The 26,604-nt window shown below is 37.8% G+C and overlaps 1 protein-coding gene across 1 annotated transcript in view; it reads left to right on the top strand.

The window, feature by feature from the left end:
* Nucleotides 1–26,604, top strand: part of BMP5 (bone morphogenetic protein 5) — a 140,400-nt gene that overhangs the window by 106,802 nt on the left and 6,994 nt on the right. Inside the window, exons 4-5 of the mRNA XM_005696188.3 lie at nt 12,068–12,262; nt 24,836–24,912. Of these exons, the coding sequence (XP_005696245.1) occupies nt 12,068–12,262; nt 24,836–24,912 (272 nt within the window). The remainder of the gene's footprint in view (nt 1–12,067; nt 12,263–24,835; nt 24,913–26,604) is intronic.

Here is a 26,604-nt window from a genome sequence, read left to right as displayed (position 1 = left end):
ACTCTCACAAATGAGATGAATTTTATATAAATTCCAAACTGAAAAACAATGCATTTTTATAATTTCCAAACAGAACAGTGGATTAATCATGTTTGTTATGGGACAAAATTGACCTTTATGTTGGATTGTTGGGAATTACCTTTGGGTTTTATATTGTCTGCCTGGAATCTAACTGTGATCTGACCGACAAAAGATAACTGCATTTTTGGCCATTTTTTTGTTTTTTAAAATCTATCTACTTCAATATTTCTTATAGCTCCATACATAGTTACTGTTAACTTGATAATTTGTAGATTGAAAAAAAGAAAATGTAACTTTTTCTGCCAGTGATCAGCTTCAACATGTAATTAAATTTAGTCAAATTTCATTTCTTTATTTTGATAACAGACGTCTCCTTTTCTTTGTGCCCTGGGTTGCTCACTAATGTATTTTTCTAGGTTCTCCCTCCCACTCCTCGTTTCCTCTCCTTCTGTTTTTGTACCCTTAGTCCAAACTTCCCATCATGGAATCCTCAGGTCTGTTTTCCCATCATCCTTTATTAAGTCTCAACGGGTACCCAAGTTTGTAGTTTCAATCACGGTGCAATGAACTCACTTGAGGTCAGTCAAGCATGCAGTTTCCACCGTTTATTAATTATTTGCAAAATTTCAGTATGAAATTCGTCCTGTGTCTTACCTCACCAATTCTCTTCCCAGCATCTAGGCTGATGGTGACCTGTTATTATTCCAGTCCTAAAGAGGATTCCCTGAATTATATTATGGGGAGCAACAAATTGGGATAAAATTTTCCCCCAAAATTGAAGAAACCAAAGTATCTGGCAGTGAATCACATTTTTAATTTGTCAGTGTGCTTAGCTTTGCTTTCTAAGAGTTACACTGGGTTAGCCATAAAAGCTTTTCTAAAAACATGATATTTTGAACAAAATTGTTTCAATGTAAATTGCACATCCCTTAGTTCTTTTGGATATAACAACTCATGCTGCTGGTTTCTTTTTAAATATCTATTTTGCTAACTCTATTATTACATTTTTATTTAGTTGGCATCTGAAATGAGCCTCCATAGCCTAGTTGAGTTTTGTCTAATGATCAGTAGAGGGAAAATAGCTTTTCTTTAAAAATAGATTTGACTGTAGTATATATTCAGTAATAAATGGAAAATCTTGATTGTGGTGTTTTATGTCCACTATGTATATAGTGTTTTAAAACCAAAATTTAAATCAACTTATTTGTTTTATTTTATAGTATGTTTATATCTGAATAAGAGCCACTTGGAAACATCATTTACTTATCCAAATTTTAGCATCAAACTCAGAAACACACATGAAAAATAGTTTTGAAATCAAACAGGAGTTAGTGCTGCTTCGCTACCTGGTGAAAGAGGTATTTTACCATTTTTTAGATTTCCCTTAATGAAAAGGGAAATGGAAGTGTTTGGCGACATCTGTACTCCTGGTTTTGATTTTCCCTAATTCAAAACAGTAACTATGGAGCACCCATCTTGCCAAACAAATGCCAAGGTCAGGAACATACTCCAGTTTTTCTACACTCTAATTCTGCTTTGACTGATGATCTGAAGGGTGAATATTTTCATGGTAATATTTCATTTAGGGGCATGAAGAATATGAGATTACCCTATTCTCATCGTGCACAGAAGTTAACTCTGTCTCTTCCATTGTTCTTTCCCCTATAAGTTGAACATTGTTGAATGCATTTCTTAAAGACATATTGCAGAATAAGGGCAATGCTGGTTTTACATCTTGAGTATGGAGTACAGTGGGAAGAAGTTAGATAATTAGTTCAGTCACTCAGTCATGTCCGACTCTTTGCAATCCCATGGACTGCAGCACTCCAGGCTTCCCTGTCCATCACCGACTCCTGGAGCTTACTCAAACTCACGTCCGTTGGGTCGGTGATACCATCCAACCATTTCATCCTCTGTCGTCCCCTTCTCCTCCCAACTTCAATATTTCCAAAATATTCCAATATTTCTAAATCCACCTTGAACATCTGGAAGTTCCTGGCTCATGTACTATTGAAACTTGGCTTGGAGAATTTTGAGCATTAGTTTGCTAGTGTGTGAGATGAGAGCAATTGTGCCGTGGTTTGAACATTCTTTGGCATTGCCTTTCTTTGGGATTGGAGTGAATACTGACCTTTTCCAGTCCTGTGGCCGCTGCTGAGTTTTCCAAATTTGCTGACATATTGAGTGCTGCACTTTCACAGCATGATCTTTTAGGATTTGAAATAGCTCAACTGGAATTCCATCACCTCCACTAGCTTTGGTCATAGTGATGCTTCCTAAGGAGGCCCACTTGACTTCACATTCCAGGACGTCTGGCTCTAGGTGAGTGATCACACCATTGTGATTATCTGGGTCATGAAGATCTTTTCTGTATAGTTCTTCTGTGTATTCTTGCCACCTTTTCTTAATAACTTCTGCTTAGGTTAGGTGCATATCATTTCTGTCCTTTATTGTGCTCATCTTTGCCTGAAATGTTCTCTTGGTATCTCTAATTTTCTTGAGTAGATCTCTAGTCTTTCTCATTCTATTGTTTTCCTCTATTTCTTGGCATTGATCACTGAGGAAGGCTTTCTTATCTCTCCTTGCTATTCTTTGGAACTCTGCATTCAAATGGGTATATCTTTCTTTTTCTCCTTTGCCCTTTTTCTTTTCTCAGCTATTTGTAAGGCCTCACCAGACAACCATTTTGCCTTTTTTCATTTCTTTTTCTTGGGGATGGTCTTAATCACTGCCTCCTGTACAATGTCACAAACAGGTCCATAGTTCTCAGGCACTCTATCAGATCTAATCCCTTGAATCTATTTGTTACTTCCATTGTATAATTGGAAGGGATTTGATTTAGGTCATACCTGAATGGTCTAGCGGTTTTCCTTACTTTCTTCAATTTAAGTCTGAATTTGGCAATAAAGAGTTCATGAGCTTAGGAAGAAGAGAGCGCTCTTAGTCCATGAAAGGCATCAACAGTCACTGGCGATTTGGCTAAACTTTGGCTCACTCACAGGAATAAAGGAAAATCATAACAAACTAAAGCATCACCCACCTAAGTCAACAGTGTGTATTGTAAGTGAGGATCAAAACTTGAAATTAGAGGGAAGATGCTTCAATAGGAAGATTACAAGTCCCTAATCCTTACACATGGGTTATAATTTCTCTGTAGTTAAACTTGTCAAGTTTTAATTTGAAGGGAATGGAAAGCGGTAGGGGGGCACCTGTGTTGTTGTGGGTAGAGGAAGTGTTGAGTGGTCTTCCCCTTGATGTTGTTGTTGTTCAGTTGCCAAGTTGTATCTGACTCTTTGTGATACCGTGGACTTCAGCACGCCAGGCGTCCCTGTCCTCTACCTTAAACTTCACAAAACCAGCAACTAGCACGGCATCCTTGATAGATGCAATGTAGATGTCACTGCCAGACCCAGGAGATGTTTGGATTTCCTCCAGTCTTCTCAAGGTGGGGATCAGAGACCCAAGAGGAAGGCATTAGCCCTAAAGAATCTCTAACAAAAGGGAACTCTGTGTGCTGAAAGGGATAGAGTGGGCAGGGGTGACTTAAAAACATGACCCTTCTCTGACCTTCATTTCTTCCTTTAAAAAGTGTAATCATTATTTTACTGGAAAGAATACATAAGACATTGTGTGTAAAACAACCGTTGAATTACCGAGTGTCAATATGGCAGCTACTGCTTTCTCTTTTACTGCAAAAAGGTTGAATCAGCTCCTCTCCTCAATACCCAGTTTCCCTGACCCCTCTGAAAGGCTTCCTGGTTGTGACTTTCGGGTATCAGCACTATTTATGAGTGGAGGTACTCACATGATTTCTCTGTGAGGTGATAAAATGAGAGAAGCATGACAGTTCAGGTGTGTTTCTGACTCGAGAGGACCAATAGGTAAACACCTGGGAAGTACCTGTTATTTAGCTTCTAGACGGCTCAGTAGGATGCTTTTGCTCTGGGGGCCACCATGGAATCATGAGGTCTCACTTGGTCCCTTATGTGTAAGTAAGTAAGGCTCTACTTTTCTTCACTCAAAAGAATGGTTAGTGATCCAACCATCATATGTGAAGGATTAAACTAAGTCCCAAATATCTTAACTCCATTTTTTTCTTTTTTGACAAAAAGTAGACACTTATCATGGTATATACATTAGGTATTCAGTATCAGGCCCTCACTATGTGTATTTTGGAAAGTATCTTTTGCTCCTTTCACTCTTTCTTTTTATTAAGTGTCAGAATGATTTATTTCTCTTGCATTTTGGTAGTCCTGCACTATTCTAAGGCTTCTAGAAGTAGCTTATGATCATTTCATAGGTTCATGTATCAAATTGAAAGGGAAGGTCAAACATTTAATGAACTATGTTTTTCTGTATGATAAAAGTTCTTTTTGCATAATCTGTCATATAAGCTGGTAAAAAAGAATGTTTCCTTTAGAGACTCATAAATTTCCCAAGTAACTGCATTAAGTTCATTGCAAAGACCACTTTCATCCACTACAGATAAAATTCAGCGTCTGAAATTAATTTCAGTGCTATGAAACAAACCCAAACGAGCTTGACGTCTAAAAGCTTTTCTTCACTGATATCTTAACACGTAGTAATATATAGTTTTTAAAAACTTTTTGGTTGATTTCTGCTGAAATCCTGCTTTCATTATAGTTTTATTGAACTCTCCTGTGATTTTAAAGGAAAGAAGTGCATGTGTGTGTACACATTTCTTATTTCAAAAAGTCACATAAGAACTGGAAAAGATACTAAAAATAATTCACTCTTCCCATGGTTTTGTGAAAAGAATGTTTCTGCTTTCTTAAAATAAATGAGACCTGTAAGGCCAACTGTAACCAAGCTTTTGGGGGCGTGTGACAGATGATGTCTGTAAAACTCTTAGGGCCCCAGGGGAAAGGCTCTATATATAAAGAGAAGAGCTATTAAAAAGTAAGTGCTTATGTGAAGGTAAACTACAATTCCTAGTTTGAGATTCATATTTCCACTAGCTGAAAAGAGAGCCTCAGTAAAAAGCATTTGTGAGACTGGACCTGCCTGAGACGGTGAGTCGCTGTGTTTCAGACAATGTCCCTGGAAGGAGACTAATCCTTTTCCATCACTCAGTCCCACCCTAAGCGCAATAAAACATTTGCGCATTCTGGAAAGCTTCCCCCATGAGGCACAAACCTCTGGCCCTGCTCCTTTATGTTTCTCTTCCTTTCTTCCTTCTGCCCCGGCCCCCCTCCAGAAGCCTCTTGAACTGCAGGTCTCAGCTGTTTGAGTTTCCTTCTATCTTGCCTTGAGCCATGATACCCATATTTCTAACCAAGCATCCCAATTTCTTTTCTCATCTCCATGATTTTCTCAGATGGTAGATGATAACGATTCCTTCCACAAACTTTTCACAAAGAATTGAAACTGCCTAAAAAATCTTTTCCTCCTTCAAACTTCTCTATCCTTCACATATCCCAATCCTAGAGGAAAATGAATTTCTTCCATTGCAATGTTACCAAAAATTGCAACCGCATTTCTTGTCTGCCGGTATAACTCAACCCCAGCTCATGTGGGCTCCTCAGGAGCTGGTCCCCAGCTGTCCTCTGTGGACGTCATACCTCCAATGTTATATTTTCGTCTTTATCATCAGCCACAGAATTCTTTCCTTATTTGCACACGTATTACATGTGACCATTCTTTTGTTGTTGACACTTTCTAGTAATGAACATATATATATATAATTGCTGATATATAATACTTAATATAAGATGAAGTAGTTATTTTTAATTTACTCTTTTAAATTTAGGTATAGCAAAGGGATTGCACGAAGCGCCTGGCTTGCTAAATAGTGTTAAATAGAAGCTCAGAATCACCATGAAGAATCACTAAAAATTCTAACCACCTTGCACTCTGAAGTTCAAGAATATATATAATTTACCAATACCACATTACTGGGAGTTTTCAGTATCACTGAAATAGTTTAAAATCCCAGCTTTTCCTTGTTTTTGTTTGAGATTACAAGGCAATGTAAACCATCTTCACAACAGGAAAATTCTGAGCATGAATGTAAAATTCTTTTTATGATACTTCAAATATCTGGCAATAGGTCTGTGCTTTTACTATAAAAATAGAAACTGCAAATTTTTCATCAAGTTATAACACAGTTGAAATTCATAGCTAGATTAAAAATTGCTTAGTTTAAGATTTCACTGAGTTAAAATGTATATGAAATTTAAGTAGACAAAATTCTATCTCCCCCACATTCCTTAAAATCTGATATAAAAATGATTTAGTCTATATGCCTGGTAGAGAATTCTGCACATTTTAAATCATCTGTTTCTAAAAAAGGTACAATTCCAGTATAATTTAGAGCCAGGGAACTATAATTTAAGAGCACCAAAATCAAATTTAATCACAGATTGAAACTAAGCAAAGAGCAAGAGAGTATGTGAATGAGAAACAGGGCAGTGATTTTTCTGTGAACTAGCCCACAGCAGATGCTGTGAGCTCTTCTGAAGTGAAGAATAGGTAATTTGTGCACAAGTTTCATCACAGGTGTTTTGGGTTAAGCATTCAATTACTGTGGGTTTATAGGGGGAGAAAAAAAAAGTGGAATTTATGCTAACATCTTAGAGTGATATCAATGTTTGGGCTCTGATAAATCCTCAAATGAATGTTTTTCAAATTGTGTATTCTGGAGGGAAACTGAATGCTCATATTTGGAACCACTTATCCTTATAACATCAACATGTCTCTAAAGAGCTGTTTTATGTCAGAGGCTCCTTTAATAACCCTGTTTTTAAAGAAATAAACATTTTGAAAGTCACATTTTCCCCCCAAAAAACAGTCTGAAATACAAAATGAATCAGTTGGGGATGGATCCTTGGTTTGCCAATGTACCTTCTCCATGATTTTAAACTTTAAATAGTTGTGTTCAGAGGCAGACATGAATACAATACTCTGACACCCAGGACTTATATAAAGTCATGCAGATCAGGGGAGCAAATCCGGAAATCTTGAATCTTTACCTTCAGTTATGGCAAAACGTGTAGGTTAAAGCTCCAGCATCACATACTTTCCTGTTGATTCTTGTGTGAAAAGAATAATTATTTCCTTAGAAGATACTATCCTAATTCCATCTTTATTCATTTTGCAGTTAATAAAACTGAGAAATGTGCCAATATTCACTTCTCAAATTCTTTCTCTTCCCTTGATACTGTACAGCAATTTTGGAATGAAAGCAAGATGGTCAAAACAGGAATAGTTCTAAAAAAATTCTCATGGAAAGATTTAACGGGCATTCTTTGTTCAAATGTGAAAGATGATAACTCTGGACTCCCATATTTGTCCTCATCACCCTTTTTATTTTATAATCCAAGAATTCTGTGATACTTAAACCTGGGATAATTGGGTACCATGTTCCTTTGGGTCCAGTTGCCATCAGTGAAATCCCTGAAATGCTGATATATCCTTCAGAGAAGCTTTTCTATCTCCTCCCCCATTTGCGTGGGAGATTCCAAGTGATTTTAAACTGGAACAAATCCCAACAATCAAGTTCTTCTCCCTTTCTTGCTCTCACCCTGCCCGGAAATTTCCTCTTTCCAGTGAACAAGATCAGGACATGGATATGACGTAAAGAAAGTGTCTTCCTGTTCTAGGACTGTTTATTCCCATCACTTGCCCTGCCCCTCACTTTGGGACAGTTTTGGATCTACCTTAAAACCTCCAAAGCCATCAGATTGCTGCTTGGCTCACCTCTGAACTGTTGGAACTCTCTGAAGCTGATGCTCTTATAGTAGATCATCTGAACCCACCTATATCCTGGGGCTACCGTCTTGTACCAGTGTGGAGCTACTTGGAAACAACTTTTCTAATGTAGGAAGAATCTTTGGCCATCACTTGTGTTACATCATTAACCAAACGCCAAAGTAGGGCTCCCTTGCTCTCTCAGGATTTTATAGGAGCTTTGGGTAAAAATAGGTCTGTTAGATTTCCGTGTATCCCCTTGGTTCTTAAGGAATTAATCCTGCAAACATTGGAGCAAGGCCAGAAGGAAGACTGAGTTACAGACTCAAAATCCCTGCTTCCTTATACTCACTGGGACATTATTCTGAATTTGTACTCTAGGGGTTCACCTTTTCCTTACAATGAGTTCTCTCCCTTTAAGTCTTTCTATTCTCTTCCAAATATATGCCTGGTGAATTAAGCTTACCCATGTTCTTCTAGCTATGCCTAGACTTGTCTGAATCCTAAAATGATTAAGCTTGGATTCCAAGCTGGTGTCCCTTATCACCATTTTATTACTCTTTTTATTTACCCAGGTCATTTTTATTTCCAGTTTGTATTCTTTTATATTTTTATTTTTTCAGTTATATATATATTTTCTTTATATTTCTTGTCTGGAGAGTCCCATAGATGGAGGAGCCTGATAGGCTGCAGTCCATGGGGTCACACAGAGTCGGACACGACTGAAGTAACTTAGCATATATAGTATATAATGTATATATTTACGTATATATTCTTTTTCATATTCTCTACCATCATGGTTTATCACAGGGTGTTGAGCATAGTTCCATGTGCTGTACAGCAGGACCTTGTTGTTTCCTACCTACGTTTTCTAATGAGAAGTCAAAAATAAGGATCAGCTTTGAAAAATGAAACCACTGTAATACACGTCTACGTATATAATGGTTTTCCTAAATCACAATGGTTTAGATAGGTTTCTTTACTGATATATTTGCAGTATCTAAATTATCCTGTATCTTTAATAATAAAAGTCAGCGTTGTTAAATAGACTTTATGAAAGATTCCCTACTTTTAATACCTGCAATAGAGTCTGGATTTCTTTAGCACTTCTAAGGAGAGCGACTGTTCAGCCCTATTCAAAAGGTTCAGTCAACATCATCAGTGGAGGTGTAATGTGTCTGAAGGAGAAGGCCAAATAATGCTTCCATGGTGTGGCTCAAGATCAAGACCCACTGAGAAAGTATTAACTTATGGAATCTTAATAGTCACCTCATTGCTGAAGTGGAAAGGAAACCAAGAGGAAACTTAATAATATCAAAAGTTATTTTAAAAGGAGTTCACGTTTGTTTGAAGGGGACTTTGCCTCACACACAATATCCCCCTTTGTAAAGACCAAGAAATCCGTATTTGTCACACATACACACACACATCTTTATAGTTTTCAAAGTGTAAATCTTGAGAGCAATCTTCTTTCTCCAGAGATAAAAATCAAAATATTGAAAGTCTTTCAAATAATTACAAAAGGTACCCTCTTATAAACCAAAGAAATTTGGAACTTTGGGCTCACTGCTTATTTAATGAGAAAAGGGTCAGTGTGTTGTAATGAATAGAAAATTGATTTTATTGTATTCCATTTGTGCATCGTGTGGCAACCTATTTCAATATTAGAAAGATCATCTATTAAAAATGATTTCTACAGTTATCCATGTATACAAGTAAAAAATTTCGTTCCTGTTAAATTAACACTTCATTAAAACATCAAACTCAAAGCTCAACAAATACTTTTTATGTTGTGTTCCAGGATAGGAAAAAAAAAAAATCCAAAATTTAAAGAACAGATTGCCAGTTATTCTAGCCCATCACAGTCAAGTTTCTCAGTTCTGTTTTTCTTTTTTTCTTTTGCTGTGCTCTCTGTCACTGGAAACATCTTAAACCAATTTCAAGTGCTACACCTGAATAAACATGTTGTAAAAGTGTTTATGTATTGAGGTGGGTCAGTTCAAGGTATGGTATTTGGCTGGAACTTCTAATTTCTCTTTTTACAGCAAAAGGGCTGCCAGAAGGAGGAAGTCTGAGCTGAATTAATACATTTGTTACAGTGGAAGTAGAATGGAAACTACTCTGACCACAAATCAAGCTGCCTCTTTCATTTATGCCAGTGATAGAGTTTTTCTAAGAAATATAGACTCTGGCATGGAGCCACTGTAAGTTTGCATTTAAAAGAGAAACCCATAGGCTTATTTGTTTAAGGTTTACTGCTCCGATTATTTTGAAGTTCTTTCTCTGCTAGGATGGAGTGGAGTGGCATTTGGGAAGGGAGCGGCTATTTTCATGTTTGTAGGAATGTAACAAATTTTCCCAATGAGCAATTGTTGAGGACACCGATGAATGCTGTCTGCATTGACACACATGCATTTTTTTCAACCGATATCTCCACGTTTGAAGGACTGCTGTGTCCCTTGCAACAGCTGCACCACCTCACTTAACACAGTCTCGTTTTCTGGCTGTAGAAGGTCCCTGCACAATACAAGTATACACAAAAGTGTTTATGCTGCCAAAATAAATTGTGTTAAGAGCAAGAGTTTATTTGCTAAAATGCCATTGATGCCATTTCAAGGACTTGATTTCTTTCTTCCAAGGTGGGTTAGGTCTTATAATGCACTGAAGCTGCTGCACAGCCTTGACTGAATAAATATTTTTAGAAAACTTGCACATCCCTCCAGGGGCAAGGCATGGCCAATCATGCACGTATTTCTAACCACATGATACATTACTCTGAAAAAATTGGTAACTTTCGTATCTGGAGTAGAATTGTTTTTTGCATGAGCTTTGAGTAATTTTCAACTAAATGTACAACTTAAAGTTAAATACTTCATTCTCTCTGGGTAATTTTCATTGAATTTTTTATCAGTCAATGGTTTTCTTTATATATATGCACATATATACATACAAACACACACATACACACACACATATATATATGTAATTTTCTGGGATATTTATTTTAAATGAGAAGATCATAACAAGAGTGAATTGTAAAATGTATAACAAATGCCTAAGGTATTTGTGAAATCAAATCAAATAATGCATGGAAACCACTAAGAAAAATGCCTATCACAGAGTTAGAAAGTATCAGGGTAGATGCCAGTGGCTGCTGGTGTTGGAAGAGATGGGGTAGGGGAACGGGGACTAGCGTTTAATAGTGACACGAGTTTCACTTTAGGAAGGTGAAAAATTCAGGACATGGATGATGGTTGAAGTTGCGCAACAGTGTGAATGTACTTAGTGCCAGTGAACTGTGCAAGGTATGGTTAAAATAGTATGTTTTATATTAATATTATGTGACTTTTATCACAATAAAAATATTTTAAAAAGAAAAGAATACCTAGTGTAAATAGCAAGTGCTCCAAATGCATTTGATGTTGTTATAGTGATGAGTATTATTTTTGCTACTCCAATGGGAGAAGCACTTATCAACATCTACTTCTAGTCTCTAGGGCAGCTGACTTCTCATCTACTAGAGCGCAGGCCCTGGGCACACTCCTTTTCTGACCAACAACCACCACAGTGGACTCAGAAGGGTCTAGGACACAGACTGCTTTAGACTAAGCTCATCTGGAATTTTTCTCCTTTCTGAGCATTTCCAGGCTTGATCTGCATCCTCTGAAATCCTTTCAGGAAACATCATTCAAGTGTGTCCAAGTGCAGAGAAAATTTTGAAATTTTCATGTTTGCTTCGAAATCCTTTACATGGAGAAAGAGCTGGAGCTTAAAGTAAAGCTCCATGCCCAGCAGGGGCCTCTGGAAGGATCTTTGAAGTGCTTTAAGTGGATCACAGCTTTGTAAAGTTTGCTGGGCACAGGTCCGAAGCGAGGAGGGGTTTATCAACCCTGGAAGGTCCCCAAAGAAGCAGGGAAAAGTAAAAACACCCAGCCAGCTATCCAGCTTTAATCACACGAAGGAAAATTATAAGGCATTTAATGCAGAAGCGCCCGTAGCTAATATTTCTGAAGTCACTGGTTGACACGGACATTTCCAGGCTGGTGGTGGTCAAGTCATTTAGAACATTACCAACTTTCAGGTCTGAGAAAGAGCCCATCAGTGAAGGCCTGGGGGTGTTGTGTGGCTAAAGAGGGATATGAAATGGAAAACCAAGACTGGATAATCGTCTGTAACAGTACATTTTCCACATTTATGAGATTATTTGGCCTGCAAATAAAAGGTTCTGATAGTGTTTTCAAACACTTACCTTTTCCCACGGACCCTCTGAGCTCACCCCTCAGCAGGTGAACTTCATCTCTTCTTGATAAACCCAGTGCCCCTTCCTTGGTTCCAGGTCACAGCATCAACGTGAAGTCGGCCGGCCTCGTGGGACGACATGGGCCTCAGTCAAAACAGCCATTCATGGTGGCCTTCTTCAAGGCGAGCGAGGTACTTCTCCGATCTGTGAGAGCAGCCAACAAGAGAAAAAATCAAAACCGCAATAAATCCAGCTCTCATCAGGACTCCTCCAGAATGTCCAGTGTTGGAGGTAAGATAAAACCAGAGCTGCAGTTCTGCACAGAGAGTTATGGGGTCGTATGTTGCAAATCAAGAAGCCACAGTAAATTTACCCTCTGGTATACCCTCATTTGGTCTATTAAATCATCCAGCCGTCTTTCTTGCGTCCCCCGAATGTTTCATTAGCGAATCATGCAGCAATTCATTTTAAAGTAAGTGGGACTTACCTAAATCTGCTGAAAGATGCAATTCAAATTCAAATCAAGCTGGCAATAATAAAATTATTACATGGCTACATCAGCAAAAGCTAGTCTAAACTGAACTCCACAGCTTGTGAGCTGACCTTTCCCAGGAATCTCACATATGGATGGGTAACAAGTAAATTCAAAATAAAATATCACTTTGGTACTTAAAACAGTACATGTGAATCATGAGCTTAATTTTTCTGACAAAAGAAGCAGGGTAGACTGTATGGAAATTAAGATAATATTTATATTCCCATTAATTATTTAGAGGGATGTTATGTAGATAATTTGCTTTGAGTGTGTGTATATATATACATGCTCATATGAAATCAAACAAAATGTTGTAAATGCGCAGTTGATCCCACTGTGCTTGCAGTTTAATCTATTAATTGATAGAGAGATAAAAAATACACTTGATCTGAACTCATCTAACTGAGAAAATCTGAAGGAATTTAATCATATGCTTTGTACCAGTGAGTACCTTGTTTAGTTCTAGTTGCAAACAAATTTTTATAAGCTGTTCTTAGATGAAAATGATGGCTGTTTTATTCCTAGGAGTTGTCTTATCTATGAAAAATAAACCTATTTGAGGGAGAAAACTTGCCCTAGAACATCCCTAGTTAGTACGAAGTGTTTGTTCATTTGTAAGACGTGTATTCTTCTGTGTTGATGGCCACCATATGCAGTGTACTTGGGAGGCACCGTGAATGAGCTGGTGAACAAAACAGATATGACCTCTTCATAGGTATTTCAGCAAATACAAATGTTTTGCTCTTCTAAACAGACACATTCACACAGTGTTTGCCATTAATGATTATAAATGAAACAAAAATATATAGAATTTTTTTTGATCCTGGGACTCTTAGAAAAAATACCAAGTGGAATTCATTGGAACCCTCCTAGAGTGAAGGCACAGGAGAAGTGTGTTAGAAAGAACACACTTTTATGTATTTTATGTATCTAGCAACAGAAGCGCAGGAAAGAGTTCTATGAAATTGCATTATAGTAAATTACATTCTACACAGAAATCATGCTTTAAAATAATTTTCCATCAAATAAGCTTCACTGTCTTTTTCACTTGAAAGTAAATGTGACATTAGTGCCTTATTACAAGGCTATTTTATAAAGATCTTCATAAGATATTTAGTTTGGCGAAAATTTTAATTGCTTAATATGAAAGACGGAGAAAAATAACTTTCTAAGAACTTTTCTTCCTTGTAAATACTAGCCTGTCAAAGTTGTATATTTTTCTTTTCATATAGAATGGTTCTGAAATGGGTTGAAATGTTTTTAATTTAATGTAGCAGATTGCATTAAGAAAAAGATTTGTTAAATCTTGAATAGAATAGTAAATAATTTTTGAGAAAATTTCAAAGGGAAAAGTCGCCTGCGTATTATTAGAGCTGGTAATGACTCTGGCAGAGGCATTCCAGCAAATGAAATCATCTAAGTCTTTCTCCCTATTGGTGAAATCTATTTATCTTCCCTTCCTGACCACAAGTAACAAATGTGCTTCTATAACTAGAGATGAATAAAACACATGAAGCAGAAATCACGTAACTTTTCACCAGTTTCCTAACACCATTTAGAGTACAAAATTATTCTAATATAGACCAATATTTTCTTTTTAAAAAGTGTGTCATTGGCACCCATTTCTGTGAAATATGTAGTAGGTGGTTTTGGAACATGTTCATATTTTGATAATAAGAAGAAAGAAAGTAGTTGGTCTGTGTGTACGAGACTTAACCTTTCAATAGGTAGTAATCAAGCAGGCAGGAAAAAGTCTCGTAGGATTTGGTCCAAAAGACAGGGGTTTAATATAAACATAAAATCTGATACTTAGGAGACTTGAAATGCTAGTGAAATTTTAAAATTATCCAAATATAAATAGCAAATGCTGTAATACTACTAGGCTTTTACATTAAAACACTGTGTGAAGATGCCGTAACTAAGAAGGGGGTCAGTAGGGAGTAGGGAGAGTTGTTAGAAGTTTGCTTGGTTGCAGGTTTTTTTTTTTTTTTTTTTTTGCAAAGCATATTCTCAAATGTTAAAAATCTCCAACAGTGCAGAATCCAGGTCATTCTTGCTGTCTTTACCTCATCCCTTTCTCCTTTCAAAGAGTCCTGTCTTCTGACTTCTCAGTGCCCTTTCACTATTCTGTGCTCCTGTGGGAGAACCTAGAACAGTGTCCAGCACAAAACAGCAACTTCACCAACACACACTCAGGAGGTTAACATGGTCACTGTATGGGAGAACTAGCTTCCTTTTTCAGCTGTGTATACCGAACCACTGCCCCTAGATTTTCTGCAGAAGCCCTCTATCTTTGCTGCTTCTTAGGTTTTTAGCAAGAACTTTGAGCAGACACTTTGTGAGAGATGTTACTCATTTTACAATGAGCCAGCACAATTGATTTTCCTTTGAACTTGGGTTTAGAGGAAAGGATATGTAGGCAATAGCTAAATATTAACGTTGCCACCCTTTGGGTTGGAGAGGCACTAAGTTGGTAAGATTTTAAAGAAACCACCAAGAGCAAGATGCTATTTTAAGGACTATATCAGTATGCAAAAACAATAGAGCATTCAAAATTTAAAGTATTTGCAAGGCACAGAGCAAGTTCTCATTTACTGCAGAACTGCTTGAAAAGGTGCTTATCACAAGCTTGGTATCATGACCATTGGTGCCCTGCCTATAACTCCCAACTCTGACAGGTGTTATATCTTGCCTAGTGGATACAATGTAAAGTCATTCCTCTTGAACAAACATTTTAATCAAAACCAGAAAGAACAATCTGTTGAAATTATTTGTTTAGAGTGTGTTGTTATGTAATTAATACATAGTGTTCTTTTTTAAAAATAATCATAAATAAAGCTAAAATTCTCCTTTAATCACCCAATTCTTTTAAGATAAGTTATGCTGATACACTGTTATCAACATAATACAAGTACTTCCAAGTTTTTTCCTCCCTATATGCGTCACTTTTGGAGAATATGATTTTATTATGTGTTATATAGATATATATTCTTTTTCAGATTCATTTCTCTTATAGGTCATAATAAGATACTGGATATTGCTCTCTGTGTGGTACAGTAGGTCCTTGTTATTTATCTGTCTTATATACAGTAGTGTATATCTGCTGATGCCAAACTCCTAACTTCTCTCTCCGCTTCCTGCCCCCTTTGGTAACTATAAGTTTGTTTTCTATATCTAAGTCTGTCTTTGTTTTGTACATAAGTTAATTTGTATCTTTTTTTTTTTTAGGATTCCACATATAAGTATATCACATAATATTTGTCTTTCTCTGTTTTGCTTATTTCAGTTAGTGTGATAATCTGCAGGTCCATTCATGTTGCTGCAAATGGCATTATTTCATTCTATTCTACGGCTGAGTAATATTCCATTGTATCAATACATGTTTACTACTTCTTTTTTTATCCATTTGCCTCTTGTTGGACATTTAGACTGTCTCCATGTCTCAACTTTGTAAACAGTGATGCTATGAACACTGGGGTGCATGTGCCTTTTCAAATTAGAGTTTTCTCACTCGGAAGTGGGATTGCTGGATCTTTTTAAGAAACTTCCAGACTGTTCTCCATAGTAGGCACCAATTTACATTCTCCCCAACAGTCTGGGAGGGTTCCTATTTTTATGAACTTTTTTAAGAGCAGTTTTAAGTTCACAAGATTGAAAGGAAGGTACATAGATTTCCCATGTACTCCCTACCCCACAAATGCATAGCCTCCTCCGCTATCAACATCACTCCCCATGGTGGTGCATTTCTTACCAAAGATGAACCTACACGGACACATCACAATCAACTACAGTCTATGGTTTACCTAATGTTCACTCTTGGTATCATATAGTTGGTCTTATGGATTTTTTAAAAAACGTATTTCAGCCATATTTCAAATTAGTGACTTCATTTTTTTTATACTGCTACAATATATTCAATACTGCTTTTGTCAGAATTTATTTAGTCGTGTCACTCTGAAGAAGACATTTTGGCTGTTTTTAAATTGGAGCTTTCAAAATCAATGCTGCAGTAAAAATCCTGCAAGGCTGCACCAGTGAGAACGGTTTTAATCCACATGGTTTTTATAGTAATTAACACTAAAAGCTGTTATCTATGCTCTGAATATGCAAAATTTTGAAAATCCCTTCTCAAATGATAGTTATCTTGTTACATAGATCTAGTTCGATCCATCTTTTTATCTATCTTTTCATCTGTGTGTGTGTGTGTGTGTGTGTGTGTGTGTGTGTGTGTGTGTGCCCGCGCATGCGCACACGCGCTCAGTTGTGTCTGACTTTGCAACACTATGAAATTATAGCCCTCCAGGCTCCTCTGTCCATGGGATTTCCCAGGCAAGAATATTGGAGTGTGTTGACTTCCTGACCCAGGGGGATCTTCCTGACCCAGGGATAGAACCTGTGCCTCCTGCTTGACAGGCAGATTCTTTATGACTGAGCCACCTGGAAAGTGTACCTTTATCTTTCCTTCTATCATTTAACCCTGGGTCCAGTCCATGGGGTCGCTAAGTCAGACATGACTGAGCAACTTCACTTTCACTTTTCACTTTCATGCATTTGAGAAGGAAATGGCAACCCACTCCAGTGTTCTTGCCTGGAGAATTCCAGGGACGGGGGAGCCTGGTGGGCTACCATCTAGGGGGTCGCACAGAGTCGGACACGACTGAAGCGACTTAGCAGCAGCAGCCGCCTCTTAGTAGCTGTGTAATCTTGGACAGGGCATGTCACATCTCTCTATTTCTTCATCTGGAAAGTGGGAACATTAATGATACCTGCCTCACAGAATAAAATTACATGAGTTGCAAGGATTAAATAAGTTAATGGGTATAAAGAATGGAGAACACTGTGTATACTTATTCAGGGTTAAACATAATGATTATTACCAAATTATGGTTTGATTTTTCTGAACTGCTGCCTAAAGAGTTCAGACTTGCATCAGTGCCCATTCCCCTGATCACTTATTGTCAAGTTTCTACCTAGAGAGAATTCTAGAGATGATATGTCTGGGTGTGGTTTATTGCAAAATATTTATTCCTTGTTAAATAAGCACCCACAGTGTGCACACCATTAACTATATAATCATGCAAGATTGGTAGCGTCAGAATCTTGCTTCTGAAAAGGCATTCTCTCAGACGGTGGCAAAGACATGCATGTTAGTGATTATCAGGAGATCAATTCCACTAGAGCAGGTACAAGGAAGTGTGGCAGCAGTAAGGATAGAGCATGACCCCAATGAGAAAAATAGACACTTTTCAGAAATGGAGGTGAAGCCATTTCAGAACTTATATGCAGTTACACAACCACATAGCAGTGTCTGATGGCCACATTGTGCTAGTATTGTTGTATAAGAGCAGTGTGATATCAGCTAGAACATTTTGCAGGGACCAAGTCATAATGGTCAGTAACTGTGGTGTTTCCATGCAGGCATTTGGAAAAAGGAGTGTCACCATCAGATACGCATTTTTAAAAGTTCAATTTGGCATCAGAAAGAAGGATGGGATGCCAAGGGGAGAAACTGGATGCCAAAATCTGATTAGGAATCTAGTCTAACACTCCAAGCAATGAAGATTATAGATTGGAGACAGGGGAAGTGGGAAGCAAAATACATGGAATGGAGCCACAGGACTCCAGAGATGGGTGTGTGAGTGGAATATATAGGACGCAGCCTTGAGCACAGTGGTTAGATGAAGCACAAGACTCAAAGCTGCTATAGAAACTGGAGTAAGAGAGAAACATTAAGGATGGATCCTCCACTGGGAACATTTGTACTTTAAGTAAAGACAAAAGAAAAAAAGCAATTCCATCAACAAGGCAAAAGACTTAAGGTCAGAGAGCAAAGAGGAGTCAGGGATGAAGGGTTATCCTAGGACCAAGTTCCTAAAAAGGATGTTGGGGGAGTATGAGGTAACCAAGAGTGCAAAGGACTTCTGATAGGTTAACTAGGCTAGAGGTTGGTCGCTTAAAGGGACTGTGGATGGATTTAACGTAGGGTAGGAGTGAGAATGAAAGAAAATCAAGAAATGTATTTATTAAATTTTCTGGCTTGAGCCACTAGAGCATGTTAACCAAGTAGAAGGAATGGAAACAGTATGAGGTCAGAAGCCAAAATAGTGAGTTGGAGGCATTTGAGAAACTTTCATGCAGAGACATCTTGCAGGCATTTGGAGACAGGTTTGTGGATGGATTTTTATGTCAACAGGCTCTAAGGTGAGCACGTCCTCTGCATCATCCACAGAGACACATTGCTGAGCAGAGTCAAGCAAACACACCAGACAGTTGTTATGTTGTGGTGTCTGTTCTGTGTCACGCATTTGTACACAAATCCCTACACAAATAAATAACTGTAATTCCTACTGGGTTATATGTCAGTTCGGTGAGGAGTTCCCTGGATGTGGGACTTGGGGATTAAACTAGGGTAGCAGTAGCGTTTGAAATCCCTCATCTTCGGGAGTGGTGTTATTTGTTTGGGATTTATCATGATTTTCTCTACCGCAAAGGCCGTGTCAAAATTTACATTATTGAATAGTCCACAGTAGCACTGCACCTGCCATTTTATAGCCACTTCATACTTCCTTCATTTGACATTTTCATTTTCTATCAATTAATGAAATATCCTGCAGTGTGGAGACTGATGTCTGTGACCTCCCCCAGGGTATTAAGCAAGAGATGTGGAACGTCTCCTCCTCTGTTTTGAGACACAGCATCTCATTATATTTGGCTTGTTTAAGCTGCTGATTGTTTAAATGTTAAATTCTATTTTGGACTTTTTCTTCTTCTCTTTTACAGATTTAACTATATTTTATTCCTCAAAGACACTAATGCTAGATTTTAAAAGACAGAGAATCCTGTACCTGTTTGGGAAGTTTTTTTGGATTTTCTTTCGTGCTCTTCACAGCTTACCTAGCATGTGTCCATTTATCTGGTAGTTTCTTCAGGGACTAGTGGATAAACCATTGAGGCCATGTGTAGACCTCAGAGGTTTTATTTACCATGCATTTCACTGTTTTTCTAACACAAAATGAATTTTAACAAATCAAACTAAGACAAAGATGAAATTTGTATTATTGAAATGAGAAGAGGGAACTGGAAGAAGGCGGTCAAATAGTATAAACTCCCAGTTATAATAGAAATACTAAGGATACAACATGATAAATATAATTAACAGTGTTGTATATTATATATGAATGTTGTTGGAAGAGTAAATCCTAAGAGTTCTCATCAGAAAACAAGAACATCTTTTATTTCTTTAATTTTGTATATATCTGAGATCATTGTTCAGTAGCTAAGTCATGTCCGACTCTTTGTGATGCCATGGACTGCACCACACCAATCTTCCCTGTCCCTCACTGTCTCCTGGAATTTACTCAAACTCATGTCCATTGAGTCGGTGATGCCATCCAACAATCTTATCCTCTGTCGTCGCCTTCTCCTCCCACCTTCAATCTTTCCCAGTATCAGGGTCTTTTCCAATGAGTTAGCTCTTCGCATCAGGTGGCCAAAGTATTGGACTTGATCTCCAGCATCAGTCCTTCCAGTGAATATTTAGGGTTGATCTCCTTTAGGATGAACTGGTTTGATCTCCTTGCTCTCCAAGGGACTCTCAAGAGTCTTCTCCAGCACAGTTCGAAAGCATCGATTTTTTGGTGCTCAGCCTTCTTTATGGTCCAATTCTCACATCCATACATGACTACTGGAAAAACCACAGCTTTGACTATATGAACTTTTGTTTGCAAAGTGATGTCTCTGGTTATTAATATGCTGTCTAGATTCGTCATAGCTTTTCTTCCAAGGAGCAAGTGTCTTTTAATTTCATGGCTGCAGTCACTGTCTGCAGTGATTTTGGAGCCTAAGAAAATAAAATCTGTCACTGTTACCACTTTTTCCCCATTTATTTGCCATGAAGTGATGGGACCAGATACCATGATCTCGGTTTTTTCCATGTTGAATTTTAAGCCAGCTTTTTCACTCTCCTCTTTGTCCCGCATCGACAGGCTGTTTCGTCCCTCTTCACTTTCTGCCATCCGTGTTGTGTCATCTGCATGTCTGAGGTTCTTGATATTTCTCTTGACAATCTTGATTCCAGCTTATGATTCATCCAGTCCAGCATTTCCCATGATGCACTCTGCATGCAAGTTAAATAAGCAGGGTGACAATACACAGTCTTGAAGTATGTTGACTCCTTTCCCGATTTGGAACCAGTCTGTTGCTTCATGTCTGTTCTAACTGTTGCTTCTGGACCTGCATACAGGTTTTTCCGGAGGCAGGTCAGGTGGTCTAGTATTCCGATCCTTTTAAGAATTTTCCACAGTTTGTTGTGAGTCACATAGTCAAAGGCTATAGCGTAGTCAATGAAGTGGATTTCTTTCTTTTTTTAATTCCATTGGTTTTTCTATGATCCAGTGGATGTTTGGCAGTTTGATCTCTGGTTCCTCTGTCTTTTCTAAACCCAGCTTGTTCAGCTGTAAGTCCTTGATCATGGATGTTCACTAAATTTACTGTGGTGATTATTTCATGATGGATGTAAGTCAAACAATTATGCTGTATATCTTAAAGTTGTACAGTGCTGTATGTCAATTACATCTCAATAAAACTGGAAGAAAAAATAGTCAAATAGCTTGTAAAACATAAATTTGCATTTTTTTCCAGAAATTGATCATAAATTGGCAAGAAGTATTTAACAATAGTCATTATTTTGGCACTGGTCTCCCAATATTATTGCCATTAACAGGTAAAACAGAAATACTGTGTCTGTGATACCTGCCTTGTGGTTGAGGAAGGCTTTTCTAGTGTTGGCTCTGACTTCAGAATGTGTTGTGGTTTCTGGTGATACTCTTGAATTCTAGGCAGGTTTGTCAAGAGCAGCATCATGTCCAGCTCATTTTCATATTTGAAGGGTTGCCGATCAATGTTTTTTAAAAATATAAATCTAATTTCTTTGCCTTTCCTCTCAGAGGTTTTCTGCCAACCATTTAGTAAAGCTAACTACAGACTGCTGGTTTGGGTACAACATTTACTCAGTATCCATTAATTTTTATTTCTGACCAACTAAGCATATGGTCCTAACGCTCTATGAAATCAGACTCTTGGAACCAGATTCTGTTATAAATTTCATTGCTCGTTACCTTTATGTGATGTTGCAATATATACATCACTTAGCCTGCATGAAAAGCTGCATAGATGGAACAGATCTATTTTGACTTTTAAGTTTTACTTTCTTTTTTTATAAACATGGAATTCAAATGGTCATAGACATAGTTATGGTTTTTCACATATACTCAAATGTGTTATTGGATATAAGGTCTTTATTCATATTCAGTGTTTTTTATTAAGACAAGGATGGATGAATAAATATTCCCATGACTGTCTGATGCAGGGTTTGGCAAAATAAGCCATTGCCTGTTTTTGTACAACCTAGCAATGTTTTCTGCATTTTTAGATGTGTGAAAAAAACACCTAAAATAGAATAATATTTTGTTTCATGCAGAAATCATGTGAAATTCAAATTTTAGGATCCATAAGCAAAGTTTGTTTGAAATACAGTCACATCCATCCTTTTATCAATACATCCTAAATCCTGCTTTTATCCTACTGGGGCAAAGCTGAATCATTGTGAAGGAAACCCCATAGCCTGAAATATATATTATCTGTCCTTTTTGAGGAAAAATAAATTGCTCTCCCTTGCTCTAATGCATAGCTGACACTTTAAAACTTTTATTTATTTATTTAAAATGTCAAGAAGTTTATGCAGTCAAACTAATACCAGACTTGAGTTCTTCCTTTTCCCTAGAAATGATACAATGTTCAAACCTATCCATTTCATGCTCTTGCACTTACTATTACTTTATGCTGTTTCATTGCTTGGGCGAAGTTAACTTTTTTTGCTATGTCAATTAAAAGTTTACCCAAAGAAGAAGAGTGCTAAATCTCAAACAAATTCTCTTTCCTCCATTTTCTGTCATTATCTATCTATTTATTTTTTTCAGATCTTTTAGTTGATTGTTAATGAAACAGTGAGCATCTTAAGGACAGAAATTGTCTTCATTCTCCTGTGCTCAGTGTTGGCATGGAGGTGCTTACTAAATGTGGTTAACGCATGATTGATTGTATGCGTGCATGAACACAGTGTCAGAGTTTCCTTGCTCGAGTTTTCTGTGTTTTCTTTGACTGATGTGTTTTTGTGATAGGAATGTTTTTTTAACTTATTTTAATTGAAGGATAACTGCTTTACAATATCGTGTTGGTTTCTGCCATACAGCAACATGAATCAGCCATAGGTATACATATGTCCACTCCCTCCTGAACCTTGTTCCCACCCCACCCCATCCCACTCCTCTAGACTGTCACAGAGCTCCGGTTTGAGCTCCCTGAGTCACAGCAAATTCCTACTGGCTCTCTGTTTTACATGGTTTAACGAACGTAGTCACACATAGGAATAACACCGGTCTAGAAGGAAAAGGGTTTCTGCATTCAGACTGAACCTTCTGTGCTAGACTCACATTAATTAAATAATCAGCTGATGTCACTGTGAAAGGCAGATGACAGGATCTGTTAAGACAGGTCTCTTAGATCTTTGACGTGATTTCATTTTCATTAGAGGTTGAGGATAATTAAACTGGAAGGTGACACCTTATGACAGGCTGCTTTTTATAGCAAACTTCTATGTTGATTTGCTAGAGACAACTGTCAGAGTGAAGGTAGTATTTATTCCTAGAAGAAAACATTAGCTGTCTTCTTTTAAAATAAATTATTTCACAGTTCCCATCACCCTACATTTTTTTTCTCTTTCATTTTTTTGGGTTGGAAATAATTAAAATGGGTTCCGTTATAAGGCATAAATAGACATTTTCTGTAATGCTCTGTTTTTCTTTCGTATTTTACTTTTTCCAGATGCAAGTGGAATTCTTCATTTTTTTCAACAATTATCAAAGGTTATGGATTTTTCAGATTATATTCCAAAATAAGTTACGGAAAGTGTGTATCTCCTTTGCTTCAAGCCATTTCTGGAACATTCTGAAGCATCCATTCTTCAGTTCCTAATTATTTAGTATCTACTGTATGCCAGGCCCTGTTTCTGACGTTTGAGGTATCAGAGAACCAAATGGGAGCAGGCAAGATATTTACCCCTAGAGAGCTGACACTCTAGAGGGAGGAAACAGATAAGAAACAGGGTACATGGTGAATGAGTAAGTGGTGTAACATATTAAGGGATGGTAAGCAAAATGGAAAAAAAAATCAGAGCAGGAGGGGAGAGAAATATGAGAGTAAGGGTTAGGATATGAAACAGGGGAGTCAGTGAAGGCTTTGTTGACAAGATGATGCTTAAGAGTTGAGGAAGCTCTGAGCGTTAGCTAAGTAGATATTCAGGGGAAGAGCATTGCAGGGAAGGGTGGGGTTGTCGAGAGTAAAGGAGCTAAGGTGAGAGAAAGCAGACTGTGTGCAAAACAGCGTGGAGGCTGTTTGGAGTAGAGTGAAGGAGAGCAAAGGGGCCAGAGGGTGATGGGACTGGACCACGCAGAACCTTGGGAGCCTTGATGATGCAGGAACCACCGTGAGACTTTATGCTGGAGCGTGACACTTGGTCCGCTTGGCTGCTTTGATGGGATGGGGACGGTGCAGAGCCGGAGGAACAGCAGTGAGGATGTGGCAGTGATTCAGGAAAGAGAGGATAGCGGCGTGGACCAGAGCCGGTCATGGAGCTGGTGAGGGTGGCCGAATTTCAGATGAAGGTAAAATATGTAAGGATTTCCGGACAGATTAGATGTGGAGGGGAGAGGCAAGAGTGTGTTTTAACTACAGTGTTTGTTTTGCCTGGGAACTTGTTCGCAGTTATCTGCAGGTGAAATTGGTCTGGGGGAAGGGGACAATCAGAAGCTCCACTTTGGGGATCCTGAGTTTAAGATACATACTAAGATAACATGTACTTTGGAACATCCCAGTTGGTACTTTCCCAGTGCCTGCCTTATGAAAGAATACAAAACATAGTGTTTGAATATTTTATATGCTTAAGCATAGTAAGCACAACGGTGGTTTGAGTTAGTTAATGAATGAGCACTCACTGAGTGGAAGGTATCAGGCTGCTGTTGTCACAACACAAAGGATCCAACCTGATCCTCGTCCGGACCCCTCAAGGTCTGCATTTTACAGAAGCAGAAACTCAGCACAAGTGACTTGCTTGAAGTTCACATAGTTAGTAAGCGGCTTTCACTTTGAGATTCAAACTCATGTTCTACAAGTTCAACTACAGCCTCCTTTTGACTTTATAAGTGACCTCACAAAAGAAATATTAATATACCCGATAGACTGCCATTTGTTGACAATCTGATTTTCACTTTCAGATTATAACACCAGTGAACAAAAACAAGCCTGTAAAAAGCATGAACTCTATGTGAGCTTCCGGGATCTGGGATGGCAGGTAAGAACGGTCGGTCAAATTGGTTGCTTCTTTTCTGCTTTGCATCAATCCTAAATCTCTTGTAATCTTTGTAGTCTTTCCTATGCAGTTTGTAATTTATTTTACTTTTTATTGGAGTATCATTGCTGTTAAAATAACGTGAATCAGTTATCCGTGTACCTGTATCCCCTCCCCCTGCTCTCCCTCCCACCTGCCCCCAGTCACATCTGGGCCATCACGGAGCACTGAGCTGAGCCCCCTCACTGCCCATTCGACAGATGGTAGTGAACATAGGGCCGCGCTGTCTCTCAGTTCGCCCCACCCTCTCCTTGCCCCGCTGTGTTCACACACCCTTTCCCTCCATCTATGCCTCTATTGCTACCCTCAGGACAGGCTCATCTGGACCATCCTTTTAGATTCTGTGTATGGATACTTGTTTTTCTCTTTCTGACTTCACCCTGTATAACAAACTCTGGTCCATCTGCGTCACTACAAAAGGCCCAATTCTGTTTCTTCTTTATCCATTCATCTGTCAATGGACATTTAGATTGCTTCTATGTCCCGGCTATTATAAACAGTGCTGCAATGAACATACCAATTATTTTTGACATTGACTGTTCCATATAAGGATCATTCACATCATTTTTGTTTCTGCATTATCCTTTCACTATTGAAACATAATTAATAAAGTTTATGGTAAAAAGAAAAAACTTATGCAGAAAGAACAAATGCAACCTTAGGAAGTGAAAAAAAGAAGCCCTGTTGTTTAAATAGACCCCAATTTCCATTTTAGTTCCCATTTTTCAGAGTAACTCAAGCAATTTCCATTTGCCTTCTACAGTCACAAATTATTGGTATAGGAAGCAGAATCCTTGACTATGTCTATGGTAAGTTAGACGTAGAGAAAAAAAATTTTCTTCTGCTTAGAAGTCGTATTGCTATGTTTTACATAAGCTTCACAAACACAGTGAGGAGGAAGATTTAACCACAATAATTTTCATAACTATGCCAAAAGAGTTTAAATTGTTAGCTTAGATTATTTCATTACAATGGATCCTCGGAATACAAGCTATTATATTGAGAAGTGATAGTAACATGTGAGCATTTTCAAATTTATGATAAACCTTCAACATTAATTGTTCAATAATTTTACATCGGTGACAAGTTTTACATCTCTGAAAAAAAATATCAGGGCCACCATCTCAAGTGCCAACATTTTAGCTTCCTAAAATTTTTCATATACAATGATTAGGATTTTTCTCCAACTCATTTCTTCTTAAGAGACTATAAAGCTAACACATGATTGGAAAGAAAAACAGGGCAAGGAACAAATCTTAGAGCCTTAAGAGGTTGTCAAGCTTCTAAAGCAGAAATGAGTTATTAAGAAGTAATGAGAATTATCTCAATTAAGTTTATTCTTCTTTTCCTTTCTGGTTCAGTTGAACTTTGCAGAGTTCATCATTTCCTGTTTAAACAATATTTAGAATGCTATTTCATGATTGCAGCTTTTTTCATGAATATATGGGCTAATACAGGCTGGGGATATCTTACGTAGTGACCTCTGGGAGAAATTACAGAGGACAATTCCTTGTGAAAATATTTATACTTTTGCTGTAAACTTTAACTTAATCATAAATTAAAGGCTTGGAGGAGCCTGTCTTATTAGAATAATTGTTGAACCAAAAAGAGAAACCAATCCAGAGTATTTAATTT

Source organism: Capra hircus, chromosome 23, assembly GCF_001704415.2.
Source record: "Capra hircus breed San Clemente chromosome 23, ASM170441v1, whole genome shotgun sequence".
In the NCBI taxonomy this organism is placed as follows: domain Eukaryota; kingdom Metazoa; phylum Chordata; class Mammalia; order Artiodactyla; family Bovidae; genus Capra; species Capra hircus.
This window is presented reverse-complemented; position numbering and strand designations above follow the sequence as displayed.